Source organism: Asparagus officinalis, chromosome 8 (assembly GCF_001876935.1).
Source record: "Asparagus officinalis chromosome 8, Aspof.V1, whole genome shotgun sequence".
NCBI lineage: Eukaryota > Viridiplantae > Streptophyta > Magnoliopsida > Asparagales > Asparagaceae > Asparagus > Asparagus officinalis.
The window spans coordinates 15,661,563-15,682,160 of record NC_033801.1 but is presented as its reverse complement, the minus strand read 5'-3'; the positions used below and the strand labels follow the sequence as shown (position 1 = coordinate 15,682,160).

At 34.7% G+C, this 20,598-nt stretch overlaps 1 protein-coding gene and 1 pseudogene across 3 annotated transcripts; one reads left to right on the top strand and one right to left on the bottom strand.

The window, feature by feature from the left end:
* On the top strand, positions 6,596-13,187 carry LOC109820521 (major facilitator superfamily domain-containing protein 12-like). Of its 3 annotated transcripts, none has more exons than XM_020386680.1 (13): positions 6,596-6,720; positions 7,865-8,086; positions 8,557-8,626; positions 9,530-9,726; positions 9,810-9,885; positions 9,975-10,058; positions 10,153-10,232; positions 10,343-10,469; positions 10,675-10,734; positions 10,830-10,880; positions 10,969-11,127; positions 11,919-12,051; positions 12,810-13,187. In XM_020386680.1, the coding sequence occupies exons 2-13, from the start codon at positions 7,917-7,919 to the stop codon at positions 12,977-12,979; spliced, it is 1,377 nt and encodes a 458-aa protein (XP_020242269.1). In that variant the 5' UTR covers positions 6,596-6,720; positions 7,865-7,916; the 3' UTR covers positions 12,980-13,187. The 3 variants fall into 3 exon arrangements, with proteins under 3 accessions (XP_020242269.1, XP_020242268.1, XP_020242267.1); XM_020386679.1 differs by having other exon boundaries at positions 6,596-6,904; XM_020386678.1 differs by having other exon boundaries at positions 6,596-8,086.
* Positions 13,640-15,270, bottom strand: LOC109820439 (annotated as a pseudogene).

Genomic DNA, 20,598 nt, shown 5'->3' with positions numbered 1-20,598 from the left:
TTGGATATTAAATTTTTAAAAAATATGAATTTTTTTGTAACAGAGTAGAAAGATCTTTCAACGCATTAAGTTTAAAATTAGTGTAAACTTTAGGCTATTAAAGTTCAGATTAAACTTGTAGATACTAAGAAAGGCATAAGGATCAGGATATGAAAGTACAAATAACTATTTTTTGAACAAGATTGGTTTTGAGAGGGAAAACATAAATGAGATGTTTGTTGATCATTGAGGGACCCTATCGCAAGACCCCTAAGTATTGAGGGACTAATACACAATTTCAAAGGTTTGGGGGACAAGTATCTAGATAACCCTATTTGTCTTTTTAATTTTAGAAAAATTTTTAACTATTAAACTTTGGAACTTTCAGGACGAAAGAATAGATTACTATTACTAAACGTTGCTTTTCATTTTAATATTTCATTAATTTTTTCAGAAAACTTATCATGCCTACCTAGATAACACCTTGAATTTTCTGATGAAACAAGAAATATCTTTTATTTCCTTTTTAGGATGTTTCCATTGATTGGTCATCGCGGATTCGTTCTACCGAAAGCCATGCGCTCGTCTTCACAAATAGCCAAAATTTCCTTTCGTCCGCTATCTTTGCCGTTGGTAGACAAGAATAACAGAAGTTCAACCTACATCTTATCTCGGATCTTTTATAATTAGTTGGCAATTATAAAAGGTTCAATTATTCTAATTTTTATTCTTCACTCCAATCTTAATTCACAATATTAGGCGCATGTAGAAAAAGTCTAAGAGCCGTCGCTAAAAGTGACTGTCCTTAGAGGGCCCGTTTGGATGAGGTATTTTGCCCTGAAAATTGAGAGGAAAGCTGTCAAAATGGTAGCTTTTTGGCAGCTTTCCCCCAAAATCGCATCTTAAAGAGGTAATTTTGGGAGAAAGCTGCCAAAAAGCTATCATTTTGACAGCTTTCCTTCTAATTTTCGGGGCAAAATACCCCATCTAAACGGGCCCTCAATTGGCTAGGTGGGCTTAGGTACAGGGTTGGGTTTAGAGTTTGAATATGTATTTAGGGATGAGATTTTTTTTAGGGACAAGTGTTCCTCTCACAATGTGAGTGACAGCTACAGTACCTTCTCGCAAATGTTGCTAGAACTCCTCCCCGCATATAGAGGGTGTCATTTTGCATGAAGTGAAAGATGAAAGTGAGAAAACGATTTTATTTAAATATTTTAGATGTTTGTTTGTATGCAAATCTAATACTATTATAAAAGTGTGTTGCCATGTTAAAACATTTCTACCCAAAATACCATTTAAAACACATACATGCATACATAAAACACATGCATCCATTCATATAAACACATACATATACATGCATGCATTCTTAATAATGACATAACTCTCCTATTAACTGTCCACTAATAATAACTTCTCTTTTTTTATAACCCCTCCACTAATACAATATTTATGTTATCATAAATTTTTTAAGATTGTAAGTTGTATTTGACATAATAGCTAAGAATTGAATGCTCACACATATGACAAACTAATAATATACGTTTCAATTTGCAAACAAAGTGTTAACTTAAAATGCTTACATGCATACATTCTTAATAATAGTGTAACTCTCCTGTTAATTGTCCACTAATATTAACTTCTATTTTTTATAACCCCTCCACTAATCCAATATTAATGTTATCATAATTTTTTTTAAAGATTGTAAGTTGTATTTGACCACTAATATTAACTTCTATTTTTTGTAACCCCTCCACTAATCCAATATTAATGTTATCATAAATTTTTTTAAGATTGTAAGTTGTATTTGACATAATAGCTGAGAATTGAATGCACACACATATGAAAAATTAATAATATACGTTTCAATTTGTAAACAAAGTGTTAACTTAACATGCTTACATGCATACATTCTTAATAATGGCATAACTCTCCTATTAATTGTCCATTAATATTAATTTTTATTTTTTGTAACCCCTCCACTAATCCAATATTAATGTTATCATAACTTTTTTTTAAGATTGTAAGTTTTATTTGACCACTAATATTAACTTCTATTTTTTGTAACCCCTCCACTAATCCAATATTAATGTTATCATAAAAAAAATTTAAGATTGCAAGTTGTATTTGATCACTAATATTAACTTCAGTTTTTTATAACCCCTATACTAATACAATATTAATGTTATCATTAATTATCCACTAATATTAACTTCTATTTTTTGTAACCCCTCCACTAATCTAATATTAATGTTATCATAAATATTTTTAAGATTGTAAGTTGTATTTGACATAATAGCTGAGAATTGAATGCACACACATATGACAAACTAATAATATACGTTTCAATTTGCAAACAAAGTGTCAACTTAAAATACTTATATGCATACATTCTTAATAATGGCATAACTCTCCTATTAATTATCCACTAATATTAACTTCTATTCTTTATAACCCGTCCACTAATCCAATATTAATGTTATCATAATTTTTTTTAAGATTGTAAATTGTATTTGACCCCTAATATTAACTTCTAATTTTTGTAACCTCTCCACTAATCCAGTATTAATGTTATCATAATTTTTTTTTTAAGATTGTAAGTTGTATTTGACATAATAGCTGAGAATGGAATGTACACACATATGACAAACTAATAATATACGTTTCAATTTGCAAACAAAGTGTCAACTTAAAATGCTTACAATAATATACGTTTCAATTTGCAAACAAAGTGTCAACTTAAAATGCTTACATGCATACATTCTTAATAATGGCATAACTCTCCAAACAAAGTGTCAACTTAAAATGCTTACATGCATACATTCTTAATAATGGCATAACTCTCCTATTAATTATCTACTAATATTAACTTCTATTTTTTGTAGGAAAATGATCTAAGGACCCAAAATATGGGACCAAGGGAGGGGACAGGTGAGGTGTCCCCTCCTTATTGCATAATGAGTTGGCCATGAGTTGGCATGGCTAACTCATTATGCAATAGGGAGGGGACAACTCACATGTCCCCTCCCTTGGTCCCATATTTTGGGTCCCCGTAGCAGCACTTTTTTTTGTAACCCCTCCACTAATCCAATTTTAATGTTATCATAATTTTTTTTAAGATTGTAAGTTGTATTTGACCACTAATATTAACTTCTATTTTTTGTAACCCCTCCACTAATCCAATATTATGACCACTAATATTAACTTTTATTTTTTTAACCCCTCCACTAATCCAATATTAATATTATCATAAAAAAAAATTTAAGATTGTAAATTATATTTGATCACTAATATTAACTTCTATTTTTTGTAACCCCACACATATATGGCAAACTAATAATATACGTTTTAATTTTTAAACAAAGTGTCAACTTAAAATGCTTATATGCATATATTTTTAATAATGGCATAACTCTCCTATTAATTGTTCACTAATATTAACTTCTATTTTTTATAATCCCTCCACTTAAAACGCAACAAACTAATAATATACGTTTCAATTTGTAAACAAAGTGTCAACTTAAAATATCATTAGTGAATGCATTCATACATACTTGAAATGAGAGTAACATTTTTAATTGTAGTTTTTATTTAAGTGGCAATTATATTTGACTGTTACGGAATCCAAAGAGCCTGCTTTTTATTTATTTATCATAATAGCCCTTACTTGCAACCTATATCAATTCACTCATTTGATGATTTAGATTTACATTTACCTCTTACAACTCTAACAACATCCTATACTCACCACATGGCTTTACTATAATATTATTTGGATGATACAAGCTCACCAGTGAAAACATTATCCCTTCAGAAGAGATAACGACAAAGGGGGCTGAAGACGATTGAAGTTGTATTGAGGAACTACTGAGCTTTACTCGGATTATACTTTATACTGATGTGATTATTAGACTGACGGCTATATGCGGATTGAGGATACAATTGATACAAGGAAATATGGAGAATTCGGATTGAGGCTAAAGTTTGAGGTCTAATTTTGGGGGGTTTTAATAAACTTTTTTCTATTTCTATAATTATTACTATGTACTTAATTATGATTTGAGAGAAATATTATATTATCCATGAACTTAGTAGATATATTTTTTTGTAGCATGTTACTAATTATATGATAATAGAAGAGAGATAAGGTGAAAGTGAGAATTTTATTTTGTTATAATGGATTAGCAAAAATAAAGATAATTAATATAAACTGGAATAACATGACACACTTAACATAAAAAGTAAAGAACAAACTTGAAATTTTTGTCTTTTGGGTAAATTTTTTTATATAATAAGTATATTATAACCTCCCTAATGTTAAAACTATATTCTAAATTTGCACATAAAACTACCAGTAGTTATTAAATACCATTCATTATCTTAAATTATAAAGTAAATAGAACTATGTCTTTTAAAATATAAAAAAATTGTATCTTTTGGGTATTCCATGATTTGCCAATGTTCACAAAATAACCCTGAATTTTTTTACAAACAACCATGGATCTTCATAATTTTCACAAAGACCATTAAAAATTCAAATATTTATAGAAAAATATTGGGACAAAGTTTCAAAACAGCCATCTTTGTACTTTTAATCCCAAAAAACCCATTTTTAACTTATTTTCAGAAACCGACCTGGTTTCAGCCTCAGCGCTGAAACCAGGTCGGTTGCTGAAAAAAATTTACAAAACTTCACGGGAGTTGAACTCCTGTGAAGTTTAGTAAGTTTTACTAAATTTCACGGGAGTTCAACTCCCGTGAAGTTTCATAGTTCAATTTTTTTTGCGATTACTATTGTAAACGGGATGTTTTGGAAATTCCTCCAAAAATACTGAAACTTCATAATTTTTTACAGATAAACCCCTATATAGTTCAAAACTTAAATCTTAAGAAAATTGAAAGTATATGATCTAAATTGTAAGAAAATTACAAATAAGTCCTCAAATATTGTTATAATTACATTCAAAATGAAACTCTTCCAATAATTAAATAATAAATTGTGTAAAGTATTAGAATATAAAACAAATATGTCCATGTGTAACGTACGTACACTATACTAGTGATTATAAAAGTGAAATGTAAGAAAAGTCATCATATAGAGTTTAATTCAAATTTAGCTTCCCCTAAAAAATGGCGAAGTTGCACAAAAGTGACAAAAATAGTAACCAATTTTAATTAAATGATTTTAACTAAATTTTATTAACTAATCCTATTTTGCCACATCATCATCATAATTTCTCTTTAAACAATAATTTCTTTTTTCAAACAAGCACTATATTTCACTTGCATACCTACGCGGATGTGTAAGTCATTTGCAAAAAAAAAAAAAAAAAAAAAAAAAAAAAAAAAAAAAAAAACAAATTTTTAAAAAAAAAAAAAAAAAAAAAAAAAAAAAAAAAAAAAAAACTTGTGCATTTCAATTCACTTTCGAACTTCTAAACACTCCCATAAAATTTGCACTATTATCTTAAAAACCGCTATATGTTGAAAACCACTGATATAAAACTGGAAATTTTGTATAGCCTTTATCTTATCCACCTGTGAGATCGGAAAACACGATGAATATTAGGATAATTAACAAATGCTCACTGTTTCCATATAATCCATTGACTGTAATATGTTTCCTCATAATTCAGACCAAATATAGCAAAGAGAGCATATATAAAATTAGTAGAAAGTTGTTCGTAGAAATCTCTCCATCCCCGTATAATGGACAAGATTTTGAAATTAAAATAAAAAGATTCAGATTCAGATTCTCTTTAATTAAGTGGTATTTGGAGTGTGTCCAATTACCTCAATTCTATCCTTCAATTTCAATTCCGATTGTTGAGATTAAATCATGTAGGATTTCCACTATTACAATACCGATTTTTCACATTTGTGGTTTTAAAGGAAACATTACGTGATTTCATCTCAGCACTTGAAATTGGAATAAAGAATCTATACTATATATTTAAGAAAAAACCACCTTTTTTGTTTGAGTGTCAATTTTTTTAGAAATACCAAAAATAATCTCACACTTAAAAAAATCAAAAGAGACACATTCGCATTTGCAAAAAGATAACTAAAACACCTAACACTTGAGAATCAACACAAATGCTCTCATTCTCACAAAAAACATTCCGAAATGCCCTCACATTTTTTTTGTAAAGTGCACATTGTGTGCGCTGGAGTACAAGTAAAGATTAAGGTAATTGGACATTCTCCAATTACTACCTAACTAGAGGATCCCAATCCAAAAGATACTTACAGCGTTAATTTGAATGAAAATGAACGATAATCTAGTTTTGTAAATAAACACTATATTTCACTTTTACTTGCGTTGCTTTCTAGAACGCACTTTCATGATCTCATATTCTTTCTAAATTTAGGAAAACAACTGTTGATCATTGTATGAGGAATTATGCATTAAATAAAGTTTCACTTGACTCTCTTTATAATTTAGGAAAGAGAAATTGCAATTCCCAAAGTTTATTTTTGCGGAAATGAGAGCTTTCTCTTTCTGGTAAACCAATAAGTCAAAGGTGTTGCTAGCAGATTTAAAAAAAAAAAAAAAAAAAAAAGGCAACGCAAGCTAGAAAAGATAAGGTCAATTTTAGAAGCCCTCTATTATTCTAGAGTTCATATACTTTCTTTTTGTATATTTTAATCTCATTAGGGGGAAAATCAGGAAGATATCAAGAAGGGAAGGAGGGGGAAAAAACCTATCTGTTTCATCATCCAACAAAATCTTCTCCAGTATTTCCTGCTGCATTCCCATTTTTGCCTCTTTTAAGAATAACCCACACCTCATTTTTCTCTCTCTCTATCAGTTACTATAAATATCTCTCAATCCTGTTTTATTCATTCTTCTTATTATTATTCTAAGTCCTCACAATTCCAATCACAACATTGCTGCCTTACTGCTGCCCTTCTTTCACAAGTCTGTGTACTTTCTTGCGATTTGTTAGTTGATATTACTTTGATATAGAATTCTTTTTTTAGATTTAGGTATTTTTGCTGTGTAATGGAAAAAAAAAACCCTTATTAATATCATGTTATTTGTTGTAACTCATATTGGTGATTGTTATCTATTGGTTAGTCCTGTTAGATTGCAACTACCCATATTTTGCAAACAAGCACTTATTTTGGATTTTGAAATTACTAGGTGAAGTGCTCATCGTTGGGGCTTCTACGGTTCTTAATTAGCCTTTTCGCCATTGTTTTCCGATATAAAATGCTCGCTAATTTTGTTATTGCGTATATTGTTCGCCGCACCAAATTACTCTTAAATCCGTTGTAGCATGCATTTGGTCTTAAATGTGGTATGATCAATTGTTACTGCTTCTATGTCAAAAAATTCAGGACATAGTTACTTCTTATGATTTTCTTGACTAAATTGAGATGTTGAAATGGGAATCAAAGTTATCATTTGGTCATTTACTCTAGGGTATTCAAGGGTCTGCTACATTACATTACACACACAGACACCGATTCTTCTTGTTTGATTCTCTATTTTAAGCTCATTTTTTATTGGCTATCTTATGGAGCTAGTGCAATATAATGCTGAGTACATTAGTTTGCGTTTAAACTCGTTACCAAAATCAGTACTTTTCATGAGATCTGAGGAGGCAGAATACCAACTGGGTAAGATAATTTCTTTATTCCACTGTTTGAAGCTAATTTTTCATCTATAAGCGTGAGGTTAGCTTTAGCTGAATACTGCTCATGAGTACTTACTAATGAAGTTCAGGATCATAAAATGTATGACGCTAGGACATTTGTTAGTTTGTCTCCAAAACAATCCTATCCAATTTACTCCAGAGCGTGCAACTCTTTTATCTACCTCATTGATTACCATTCATTTTCAAATCAATGTAATAACATTTGTGTTTCTCTCAAGGTATTGAGCAACAAAGGACACTTTGTTTCAGTGGGTAGCAAATCTCGTCACAATGGCTGATGAAACTTGTCAAGATGCAATGCATGAAGCAAATCCTTATCAGCCTTTAGGACGCTGTTCAATTCTTTCCTATGGTGCTGGCCACATGCTAAATGACATAACATCAGCTTGTTGGTTCACTTATTTGTTGTTATTCCTCACTGATATAGGACTCAGTCCCAGGTATCCTACCTATCATTTTCAGTTGTGCTATACTTAATAGTACCATTGTGTCCCCATTAACTTGTTTTTGTGCTTTCTTTCTTTATTTTTGTAATATAGAACTTTGTTTGATAAATATATCGTGAAACTCAAGCTTCCTGCTTACACCACCTACATTAAAATACCTTGGTCCTTATAAAGGAGAGGCTTGCGCTCAATATTTTGTGTCATGAAAACATACTTTAATATTGTATAATTATATGCAAGGAAGAACAAGCTTATAGCCAAATGTCTTTTACCGTAGGAAGTCATGCTCATGAAGCTTATCCAGAGGTGATTTTGAGTGTATAATTTGTTTACCCAATAGTAGCATCTTCCAACAGAGATTCTTTTACCATCACACAGACGGCTTGCAAATTATAACAATTCCTATGAATTATCAGGAATATGCTTATCCACTGAATGTATCTACCATGATTAAATTGTGACAGGGATGCAGCTATTGTCATGCTTTCTGGTCAGATTGCAGATGCATTGATGACAGTATTTGCTGGGGAGCTGGTATGGACTGTAAATTTAATCTATCATGTTGTTGTTCATGTAAATACTATTTTATTTTCAATATTGGTTTCCTGTCAAGTCATGCTGCACATGACTTTTGCAATGGTATCGGGGAGTTGCAAGTACCCTTAGTTGGTTTATTATTATTATTATTCTCAGCTCAAATGCCATTATATGGAGAGGCATATCATTCCTGTTTATAACTTAAAGCATACTTGATGTTTACCTCCAGTCATCAAAGTTAAGGCCAGAAACAGAGAAATGGTTGTAGTATGGAGCAAGAACACATATGAGTTGTTACTTTATAAACGTTTCCGGTATATATAATTTTTTTTCCTGTGAATATGACTTCTATTAGATCTGTATGAAGGGTTCACTTATTTACTCACTGATTTATTTCAGATTTGATGCCTAAAAACTATTTGTTAAAAATAGAACAAAACTGAGTATGTACATTTTAGTAGACTGGGAAGTCAACAAGTTAGAGGAAATCCGTAAGACTTGGCTAAAGTAACCTGTTGAGGATTTTGTTTAAGCTATATTCGCCAATTTGGCAGTTCTCAGCTAGTCAGTCCCTTGGTTTCAGAGTTGAATTTTGCTTGCTATGTCCTAAGCCTTGATGCGGTTGATCACTCCTTTTCCTCTGCCATATATTGATATGCCAGTTCACTATATTGACCTATGTTCAGCTTGTAATGACTCTAAAATATATCTCAATACTAGGCTATGATTGACAAGGTGAAAATCTACATAAGCACCATAATTTATCAGTATACAGATGGTTTACCCAAAGCTGTTATGATTTAATCTTTAATATGTTAATTCCTCTCGATTGTGGTCTCTTTTACTTGAGGTTTAAAGTATTTCTTATCAAATTCATTCTGAAACTCATCTTTCTATCAGATTGACAGATTCGGGAAATTCAAATTATGGCATGTAGGCGGATCAGTTCTTGTTGCCATTTCATTTTCATCTGTCTTTGGTGGCTGCGTGCTGTGTGAAATATTGGGCACTGACTCATCCATGATGCAAACAATTGGATACAGCATATTTGCTGGAATCTTCAATGCGGGTTGGGCTGCTACCCAAGTCTCCCATATGTAATACCTCTTTTTTAGCATTCCTCTTGCTGTCATTCGCTTCTTCACTATTACACTAACTTGAGCTAGTTTATGTGTTAAAGGTCAATGGTTAATTGCATGACATTAAATTCAACAAGCAGAGTTGCACTTGCAAGTTGTCGTAATGCCTTCACAATGGTGAGCAGTGTCATTATTTCTTTTGCCTGTTAATTCTTGGTTTCATACTGAAAGTCCTGAAAATTTTGATATTCTTTTGGTTATTGAAGGTAGCAAACTTGAGCCTGTTTGCAGTTGCTTTAGCTGTGTTCAGCTTATATGATGTCAAAACTTCATTAGATATTGAAAATCAGGTATATACATCCATGTATTTTCACGAACGACGTGTTCTTGTATTTGTAAATCCTTCTTTGGGTCCAATTCTTACACTCCTTTGAATTCAATTAGTACCGATGGATAGCGTACATTTCAATTTTCATGGGATGTTGTTTTGTTGGTATGTTTCTCTTTGGAACGAACGAACCAAAGTACGCGATATTTCTATGACGCTATTTATTATCTGTTGTGCAATTAAATTTGGACTTCACACAATCATTCAATTTTGTCATGAATTCTTAAATTATATGTTATTCGATAGATTGAAGCAGCAGATTCAGTGTAAAAATCCTCTTAGGATTTCATGGGCACACTGGTTTAAGAAGGCGTTGTACTATCAAGTTGCTTGTGTTTATATGCTCACCAGGCTGATAACAAATGTTTCACAGGTCAGACTTTTGACTCCATATAGAACTCATACTTTGAAGATCCATGCTAATATTGTGTTATTCATATATTGATATGTTGTTAGGTAAGAAAATAGGTCTAATATCCTATTAATTTTCTTCTTAGACTATTATTTTTCAGTCACAACAACCAACTATGTAGAGAAATTACAATGCGTACTTTCTTGCTTTCTTGTTTTCTTGACAGTCACTTCTTGCGTTCTACGTCATCAATGATTTGGAAATGACTCAATCTTCCAAGGCGCTGGTAAACTATAAGCCTAGTTTACTTGCATACTTGTTTTCTTCAGAAATTAAGTATTTTTCTCAGAAAAGAAACTTACAGTTGAGTTGTTTCGGAAGGTGCCTGCAATAATATACATTTGCAGCTTCGTGGTATCCATTGCTCTGCAGGTGCTACCTTAACTTGTTACCAAAATTATGGAAACAATGGGTACCAATTTTCTTACAGTTCCCACTAAAACTTAATGCCTCAATGCAGGAAATTAAATGGACTAGCTGGCGCCTGAAGGCTTTCTTCTCAGCAGGCGCTGTCCTGTGGATGCTCTCTGGAGCGGGAATCTTTGTTCTTCCAAGCACTATGCATAATTTTATGTATCTTTTATCAATAATCGTCGGTATTTCTAATGCTTTAATGATGGTATGTGAACAAATCCATAGATGTAACTTTATTGTTCTCATTATAATTTTAATTATATCCTGGCGTCTGATATCTCTGTATATAGCTTAATTGCAATGAAATAAACTTGAAATGTTGTCTTGTAATTTTACAATTTCCATTTTTTAAGAATACTTAGGACTATTGACATCCCTCCATAAATACGACGTGTCATAATGTTGATGCTCACTTCCTCTTAATATTTTATAGTTAGCTAGTTCAGTATTATACCTACAAGATTCGTAAGAATGGCTGACTGATTGTATATAAATGATACATCACCTTACATCAATATAAGCACATTATAAATTGCCCTAAATTGTAATTATGTCAAGTATCTGTTGTTTCACTTGCCACATATTGCATAGGTGTATGCTTTAATTCTATCTAGATTGCTTCTGTTGTAAATTTGTTAGCCAGTAAATGAGTTCTTAGTTTTTTTGGCATACTTCGTAAATTTTTAAGTTCAATTATTGATGCATGTTATAACCTAAAAAATGGCAAGGATACATATTCCTTTCTTGAGTTTCAAGACTTGCTCTGTCAGTATTGAAGTGAAACACTTGGAAGCTATATTTTTGAGAGAAATAGCAAATGACTCTTGGTTGATTTTTCTGAATATGTGTGTCTCTGAGACAAATTAATATTAACATATAGAAAGCCCTTATAACTTGATGATGCTAGTATTTGGAATTAAGAAATATGTCAGAATTACTAATTGATTCATTAATTAAAAAATATTTCCAAATTTCCATTTGATTTGTATGTCCCAGGTGACTGTTGTTGGTATGGAGAGCTCACTGGTTGGTGAAGATTTGAATGGTTGTGCGTTCGTATATGGTTCGTTGAGTTTCTTGGACAAATTTTCATGTGGGATTGCTCTGTATGCTTTGGAGTCATATCAAGGTATATGAATTTCAAATTTAATTACTCCACATAATTCATCAAAATTTTATTAGTGGACTGATAATTTGTGGTATTCCCTCTGATCAACTTAGAATTTGGAATACTCATGTACTGCCGCTAGTAATTGTTTCACGTAGTGTAGAAATCAAGACTACCTGTAGCGCATTTATTTGTAAATTTATATTATGTAACCGTCATTGTTGATTATGTTCTAAACGTTAGATGACTAAGATATAATGGAGTTTTATTGGCATGATTTATTTCAGGGTTAGTTGCACTCGTAGACCCCCTCAGTATCGCACTTTGGAACTTATTATGCCTGTTGTTATATTTTGGCAGACGGACCCTAAGGGTGATTTTTGACTCTTTTACCCTCAGGGATCTATCTGCCAGGAAACAATTTTCTTTTCCTCTAAGGTAAAATAGTCAAAAAAATCACCCAGGGGTCTATCTGCCAACTGAAACTGCATGCATGGGCAGTAAGAGTTCTAAAGCGCAGCAATACTACAGGGGGTCCATGTGCAATTAACCCTTTATTGGATTATGCATTAAATACCTAAGATGTTCATGTCATACAGTTTAAAAGTACACGAATATTGTCACAAAAGCTCCCAAATTACTTGAAAATCTCTCATTTCACTGAAATACAACCGATCTATGATATTAAACAGTTGACTGAGCTTTTCTCAAATTATCATGTGTTTGAGCACAAATCATAGGGATTAACTAGTACATCTTGGAATTTTTTTTTATTGCAGATTCATCAGATATCACAGGTTGCCATGACATTCGAGGTTGCCATTCTGTCATCAGGTACGGTTCAGGGCTCATCCCTGCAATTTGTGCTCTCCTTTCTCTCGCAGTGACATGTTCAATGAAGCTCTCTGAGTATGATTCCAAGTCACTAAACACGCCTCTTCTAGCTTAGTACCAACAATGTCATGAGGGAGTTTTCATCATTCAATTAGATTTAAATTGTGAAAAGCCGAGATTTGCTAATAAACGGAGTTCTCGCATTCAATTAGATTTGAATGTGGAAACTCAAGATTACCATCAGTTCGACGTCTCAAGTGTGTAATTTATGAAAACGAGTCTTCGATTTCTTTGTTATTTTTATATTCTTTGGTTCTTTTGAAGACTTTTGTTCTTCATACTTAGTTTCATCCTTAAGAAAATTGAAGACGTGACTCATTACCTGGGACAAAGTAAAGATACTAGCTGTCCTATGAGATAAAGGGGTTTTTTATTTATCTTTTTCTTATAGTTTGAAGAAATATATGTTTCACCCTTGGTTTTGCGTATTTTTGTTCTCGTGGTTTTGAGTTATCTTACAAACATGATTCCCGAGGCAACAATTAGTGGAAAATGTAACAGGGGAAAAAAATTGTTGAATTAACATTTGATTATAGGAGAAACATGTTGTGAACATCTTGCATGCTAAAATTGAAGAAGATATTGTTAATTTGATAAATGTTTTCATGAATTAGATTTTCTCAAACTGTTCCTATAAAAAAAACAGAAATTTCAAATTGTTTTTTTTTTGAGAAAAAAAAAGGTCGAGGTCTTGTAATTAAATACGCTATGGATATGATGAACCATGAAATTTCACAGAAAAACAAACAATATCATTCATGGGGTTTATCGAGTGAAGAGATGTGGTTGGTAATAAATTATGGAGGCTCTCTACAACTCAGGCTTCCAAGCTACGATTGGTTGCAAGAAACTGAATGAAGCCATCCACGTTCTTGTCTTGCCGTTCCTTGTCCCGAACAACCTCCATCATCTTTTGAGCTCTCTTCCTGTAACTCTCTCCCTCTTCATCCACCATCACCAACCTGAGGGCCTTGGCCACATCTTCTTTATTGAAACATCCATCTTCTTCGTTCCTCTCAACCTCGACCCCAAATCCTTTCTCCTCCATCAACCTCGCATTCAAACCTTGGTCCAAATCCACGGGCAGCAGAACAAGCGGGTGTCCAGACTGAAGACCTTCGATGATCGAACTCCACCCGCAATGCGTCAAGAATCCTCCGACCGACTCATGAGCCAATATCTTCACTTGTGGCGCCCAACCCTTAACAACTAGCCCAAAGTCCTTGGTCCTATCTTCAAACCCTTCTGGTAGAATCTCACCATCTGGACTCAAGCCGAAAGGCTTTCTGAGCCCCCAAACAAAGGGCAGTTCCGCCGTTTCAAGTCCTAGCGCCAGCTCGTGCAGCGACTCGGTGTTCATAGCCACCTCGGTCCCGAGAGCGACGTAAACCACGGACTTCGACCTCTGCTTGCCGAGCCATTCCATTATTTCAACTTCAGATTCATTCGCATTCTCGTTTCGTTCGTCCACCGATGGCGGCAGCAGGCCGACCGGAACAATCGGTTTCTTGATGATTTCTTCGAGCAGAATCAGCCACTCGGACTCCAATTCCTCGCAGCTCCGCAGAGCGATTGCTCTGCATCCTTCAAGCGCCATCTTGAAACGATGCATATCGGTAACGCCCGAAGGGTTCGGTAACCTCGCCATCTCTAAGAGCCTTCGCACCTCGTGCAATTTATACGCCATCTTCGTCGGGAACGGGACCCACGGTGGGGCCACCGTGAACGATTCCGGCGTTTCCCTCGACGGCAACTCGGTCCTCGGACCATAGAAGACCAGATCGGCGGCGGGGAGCGGGGACCCCGAAGTAGAAAACACGGGGTACGTCGAGCTCATCACCTATTTTCGGCACCCAGTGCTGGATGAAGTCTTGAACGATCCAGTCGGGCTTCGGGGAGGCTTGTTCGATGAATTGGCGAAAGGGCTGCTCAAGAGAGTCGAAGGCTTTCTTGAGGTAAGGGACTTCCTCGGGCGGGAGGTCGGTGGTGGCCTCGGCGGCCTCGCGTAGGCCATCCGTGGGCGAGAGACGGAGAGGGACGAGGTCGATGAGGCCTGAGATTCGTGAGGGGAGCCTGGGGAGTCTCTGGAGGTTTCTCGGGGTGGAGATGAAGGAGATTCTGTGGCCTTTTCTGGCCAAGGCTTTGGAGAGCTCGAGGAATGGGAGCATGTGGCCGAAGGCTAGCCATGGGAAGACTACTATGTGGAGATTACTACTTTCTTTGGGCGCCATTGCTTGTTTCGTGGATTGAGGTGTTTGACGAAGGACACGGTAGCGAGTGGTGAATTTAATGTGGGACTCGAGGGCCTGTTCGGATATTTCCTAAAAAAACCCAAAAAACGCGGGGTTGGATGAAGACGAAGTGCCGGAACAGATATTTTATTGTAGTTGCTCGTCTCAGCGTGGCGGCCGGAAAGATCCAATGAGATCAGCTTAGTAAGATAACAACGTTGGTCAAGTAAATTAATGCTACATGTTTGTGAGTTTTGAGTGTAAATCCAAATAGACGCATCAAAAGTCGCAAGAGCCGTCTGGAAAGATCTATGGGATCTCAGCCTAGGATAACGACGTCTGGAAAATAAATTGAATGCTAATATTTGTGAGTTTTGACTGTAAATCCACAATTCATTTTATATTATTACCAGAAATTGTCCATTTGCATTTGGGTTTCCCGCCGGGAGTAGGTAAAAAAAAAAAGGAAAAATTGCAAAATAGATCGTTTTTACTAATTATTTAGCAAAATAGTCCGTTTTGCTAAATAATTAGCAAAATATACCTTTTTTTGGCCAACGGGTCAAAAAGAGGTCTATTTTGCAAAACCGCTAAGAAAACATACGGGATTAGTAGTTCCGTATGTTTTAATCACGGATTAGTGAAATTTTCTAGTAGTCCCGTATGTTTTCTGAGTCACTAATCCGTGATTAGTTGGCTCTAAACATACGGGACTAGTAGTCCCGTATGTTTTCTGAGCCTTGTTTTTCAAAATCGACATTTTTTTTCTTTCAAAAGAGGTCTATTTTGCTAATTATTTTTTAAAGTGGTCTATTTCGCTATATATTTCATAAAAATAGTCTATTTCGCTATAATTTCATAAAAATGGTCTATTTTGTAAATTTCCCCCAAAAAATGCTCATAAACGAGTATGCATTTAGAGCTAGGTTATCAAAACGGACCGCATGCAGGCGGTCAGAAGCAAGTTCGGAACTGAACACTCGCATGTGGTCTGTTTTGATAGAAAGCGAACTCTGCGTTTAGTCTACTGATAGTGATTAGGTTTTCCTGGCTCTTCTTCTTGATTCTTTTTGATTCTTTTTGAGGAGAGAAATACTAGCACTAGACTATACTTTTTTACTATGATCAAAACAATAAGATGTTTAGTTGACATGGGACATAATTTGCAATTCACTGGAAGAAAAAGTCCATATGTCTGAGAAAAAGTCCTTCAAAAGAATTATTTAACATTCGAAAGTAACTGGCTTATGTAATACTTGGAGAAGAAGCACAGCCAAGACGAAGGAACTGATTGCATCTCGACATCTCTGGAAGGATGCCATCACAATGCAATTCTTTAATATTATCTTCGCTATGGGCTAATGGACATAAGCCTATATTGACCGAACCACGATGCAAAATTCCGTGTGCTATATTTTATCACTCCACAATCAATCTGTGATGGGTTAACATCAGATTGCACTTATCTCGTTTATTTACCGTTTACTTTTATACAAACTGGCATTAGAGCATAGACTACCGGCATGTTGTTTGATTATAATCATCTGTGAAACATTAAGATTCGGATTTGAGTTAGTATTGTCAGCTTGTATTTTAAATTTAAAATATATTAATTTAAAGATAGAAATAATATTGGATTTTGAATATTTAAATTAAGAGGGATCGAAGATCATAGATAAGTTTAATTTATGTTTTGAATTTTATTAATTGATATTTTTTCAATTACTTACAAGGCAAAATCAATCTCCTAAACATTGAACATCACTTGATGTGCAGGGTAAATTGACCATAACACTGCGAATACAATGATCAAGGCATCCCAGATGCCTTCAGCAATAAATCAACAGGAAACTCCTTTTGAATCTAATAAAATATGCAACTTTAATCATCTATAAGCTTCATAATATAGCAATATTCTGAATAGAGTAATAAGGAGGTTGCAACTTAGTTTTATTGATTTCGTACATCGTCATTTTCATCAAAATAAACTTACCTTCATATATCACTCACCCTTTCGCATTCATTACCACCATAAGGTTAGCTTGCAACAGACAATTTGGACATCAAGTGAACCACAGATAGCACTTCATAACACGCGCTTTCTATGCTAGTTTCACACACACTATTTATTGTCAATTCCACAACCAAAAAAGGAAAAAAAAAAAAAACAACCAAAAAAAAAAAAAAAAAAAAAAACATAAAAACTAGCATATATCATAAGTTACATCCTTACTTCTTCATCTTCACAGAGAACTCTACACTTCAAGTCCACCAATGATTTGAGATTATACTCTATGAAACACAAATTTATATAGGTTACGTGACCTTACTAAATTGCCAACAAAAAGCCCAAAGTGTAAGGATAATACTTGTCATAGTCAAACCAAGATGAGAAAGCAAGTACTCATCAAGAGCTTGTTGGAGTTTAGCAGCATCGTTTATATCTACAAGATCTAATACGATTTCATATTAGAGTAGAAAAGGTAATACTTAAGGTCTATCAACTATACACTATTTTCTTTTGACAATGACACAATACAAAATTTGAAGGAAGACAGTTTATCAAATAAGCTCACGAGATGGTAATCCTGTTAGGGAATGAAGAAAATCAACAAGCGTTGAAATTTGACGCATCGAGATAAAAACCACGACCTTATCAACGCTATTTTTCAGTTCTCTTTCTTCATTCTACCTCCCGAAGAGAGTTTCCTCGGGATGAAGGAAGCACAACCCATTCTTTAGATTGACATAATTCTCTCCCTCAAACATCCTACGATAAAACTAAGCCAAAAATCAGTTAAATTAAAAAAATTTGACCATGGAATGAGACATTAACAAAATTGATCTCAGCTAGGATTCTGTTTGATTTTCAACAAAATTACTCTTTTTCCCTTCATTTTCTCCTCTTTTTTTTGAGTGAAAATAGGGATTTCCCTATCAATAGATTACTGATAACCAAAATAAGATGTGCATACAAAAGAAGATATCTGCTGCTGATTAAGGCCACGTCTTCGAGTTGGAGAAAAAAGGCCCAATCAGAAGGATTTTCTCCTCTTCCTTCTCCAATTTCACACTTTAAAACTTACAAAAACTATATAAACTACACAGATTTTACTAATTATGGTGTGTTTGGGAGATGACTGATGGAAGGGAAGGAAGGGATATTTTTTTTCGTTCCTCCCAATTTAGAGGCTAAGATTTTAGTTTCATTTCCCCCCTTATTCCCCTCGTCTACCCTCCTAAATGGAACTCCCAAAGAAAAGGTAAACCAAAATTTCCCTTCCCCTTCCCTTCTCTACCCTCTATCCAAACAAGCTATAAATTCAACAAAATTTTAATGTTTGATCTCAAAATGAAGCATAAACTTGAGCAGATCAGAGAAGCCTCAACAAAGTCTAAAAATTAGGGTTTTGTCTTGGTGCCAACAAAATTCTTCCTTTTCTCCTCAATTTCTCCTTTTTCATTCTCCAATTTCTAAATTAAATCTTAAAATCCTTAAGAAAAAAAATGCAAATATTTCACAGGAACAAAAGGCAAGCCCTAGATCGACACACGTTGAATCCTGAGGCGAATTTCACCACCGATTGGGGACGACTGGCCAGAGGATGAAAGATCATCGTAGAACAATAAGTAAACTTAATTTGACCTCAAAAGCAGTAAAATTGATGAGCAAACTAGGGGGGGTTAAGGTTTGCTTACAAGTGGGAAGAGGGAGAAAGAGGGGAATCTCGTTGAGATCGCTTCGCTGTTCTCGATGAGGAGCTCACATGGTGATGGCGGAGGATCATCGATCATTGGCGAGGGTAAAAAAAAAAACCGTAAAGGGAGCTGCTAAGGTCGCAAACATCGAGGTGTAGAAGATGCAGTTAGGGGCTGTTTGGATAGGTTTTTTTGGGTGGTAAAAGAGGAGAAAGCTACCAAAAATGTCAGCTTTTTTGGCAGCTTTCCCCTAAAATCACCTTTTTAAGGGGTGATTTTGGGGGAAAGCTGCCAAAAAGCTGACATTTTTGGCAGCTTTCCCCACTTTTACCACCCAAAAAAAAAGGAACCAAACAGCCCCTTAATCAATCTGCCAGAGAGATCTCGAGGATGACGAATGGTTTTAATTTGGGATGCAAATGGCGAACGGTTCGATGAAAGAGCGACAACAGCGAAAGAAAATCCCCGAGTCTAAGCGGGATGGGCAAACGGCCAAGGGATTAAAGTTCCACTGTTTGGCTTTGTTTAAGGCCCAACGTCTACGCAGAAAACATTGCTGATTGCCAATGTTTCAATGAACGTCGGTCGATAAGTGTAGTTAGCTGCCCATCTTTTTGTAGTGGTGTATCAATTTGTGAACAGAAGATCACCAAGGTTGAGTTCTCATCCTAGATATAAAGTATGTGAAGTAAATGAAATAGACGTCATTTCTGTCACTTTCGAGAAGGAAAATATGTTTGTTTCTTTGAAAACGCTACTTCCAATACTTCCTTAGAAGTTGGCGTGACACTTACATGACATCTCTACTTCTTGAATCTTTTTCCTCCCCTCAAGGCTCCAAAGTACCTCAGAAGTAGATGAAATTGAGTCAATTTAGGAATAAAATCATTTTTGTTATTATATGGATATTTTCATACTCTAAATAAAATCCCTAAAAATCATCTTTCTCTTCCTAACAATATTTATTATTGCTACCAAACAAAAAAAAAAGTTAATGAAGTGGAAGAAACATTATTTCCTCTACTTTCAAAAGTTTACGAAACAGACTAAAAAAAAAAAAAAACTTCCGCTACTTCGTAATTCATAATTTCAGAAGTAATAGATTTGATTTACTTCTTACTTCTAATACATACTATCAACTAAACATGCTTAAAGCATATGGTCATTTCACTGCCCCAGTGTGTGATTCTCAGAACCTTGTAGAAAGTTTAGTGACAAAGGTCGAACCACCAATTTATACACAAAGTCACAAATCACAAACATATATCAAGTCCCCGGCCTACCCGCGGATGCTGAGGCCACTTCAGATTTCCCGCCAGAAGAGGTCCCTTACCGCAAGAAAGCCCTCGACTCTCTCGAACAACCCTTTGGCTGATTCATACAACAAACCACTCCAGAACCTGAATGGATAATTCAAGGCTTGGATGTCCAAATTAAATGGCCGCTGAGGCTGGCCTGCCTTGCATGTTTCTGAGTACTGTCATGACCGCTGTGCTCGTATTTTATGGTCCGCCGTCTGAAACTGGCGAAGGGACGTCGAGGATGACTCCCGAGCTGCCGCCTTGGATTCCTTTTCCGTTGAAGCTATGCTACCGTCTCCATGAAGCCCGAAGAGTATTCAGCGATTCTTTGATTTGGAATGTATCCGGTTTTTCGGACAATTTACGGTACAAATTAAATCATGTTAGAAGGAAGTCTACTTCCGCCACCGTCGAGGATGACTCGATCTCTGCTTATCGAGTGG

Excerpts from the sequence above, each read along its gene's own strand:
- LOC109820521 (XM_020386680.1), top strand. The coding sequence starts at position 7,917 with ATGGCTGATGAAACTTGTCAAGATGCAATGCATGAAGCAAATCCTTAT. Across the intron at positions 8,087-8,556 it reads GATATAGGACTCAGTCCCAG|GGATGCAGCTATTGTCATGC; the intron begins GTATCCTACCTA and ends AAATTGTGACAG. Across the intron at positions 10,735-10,829 it reads CTCAATCTTCCAAGGCGCTG|GTGCCTGCAATAATATACAT; the intron begins GTAAACTATAAG and ends TTGTTTCGGAAG.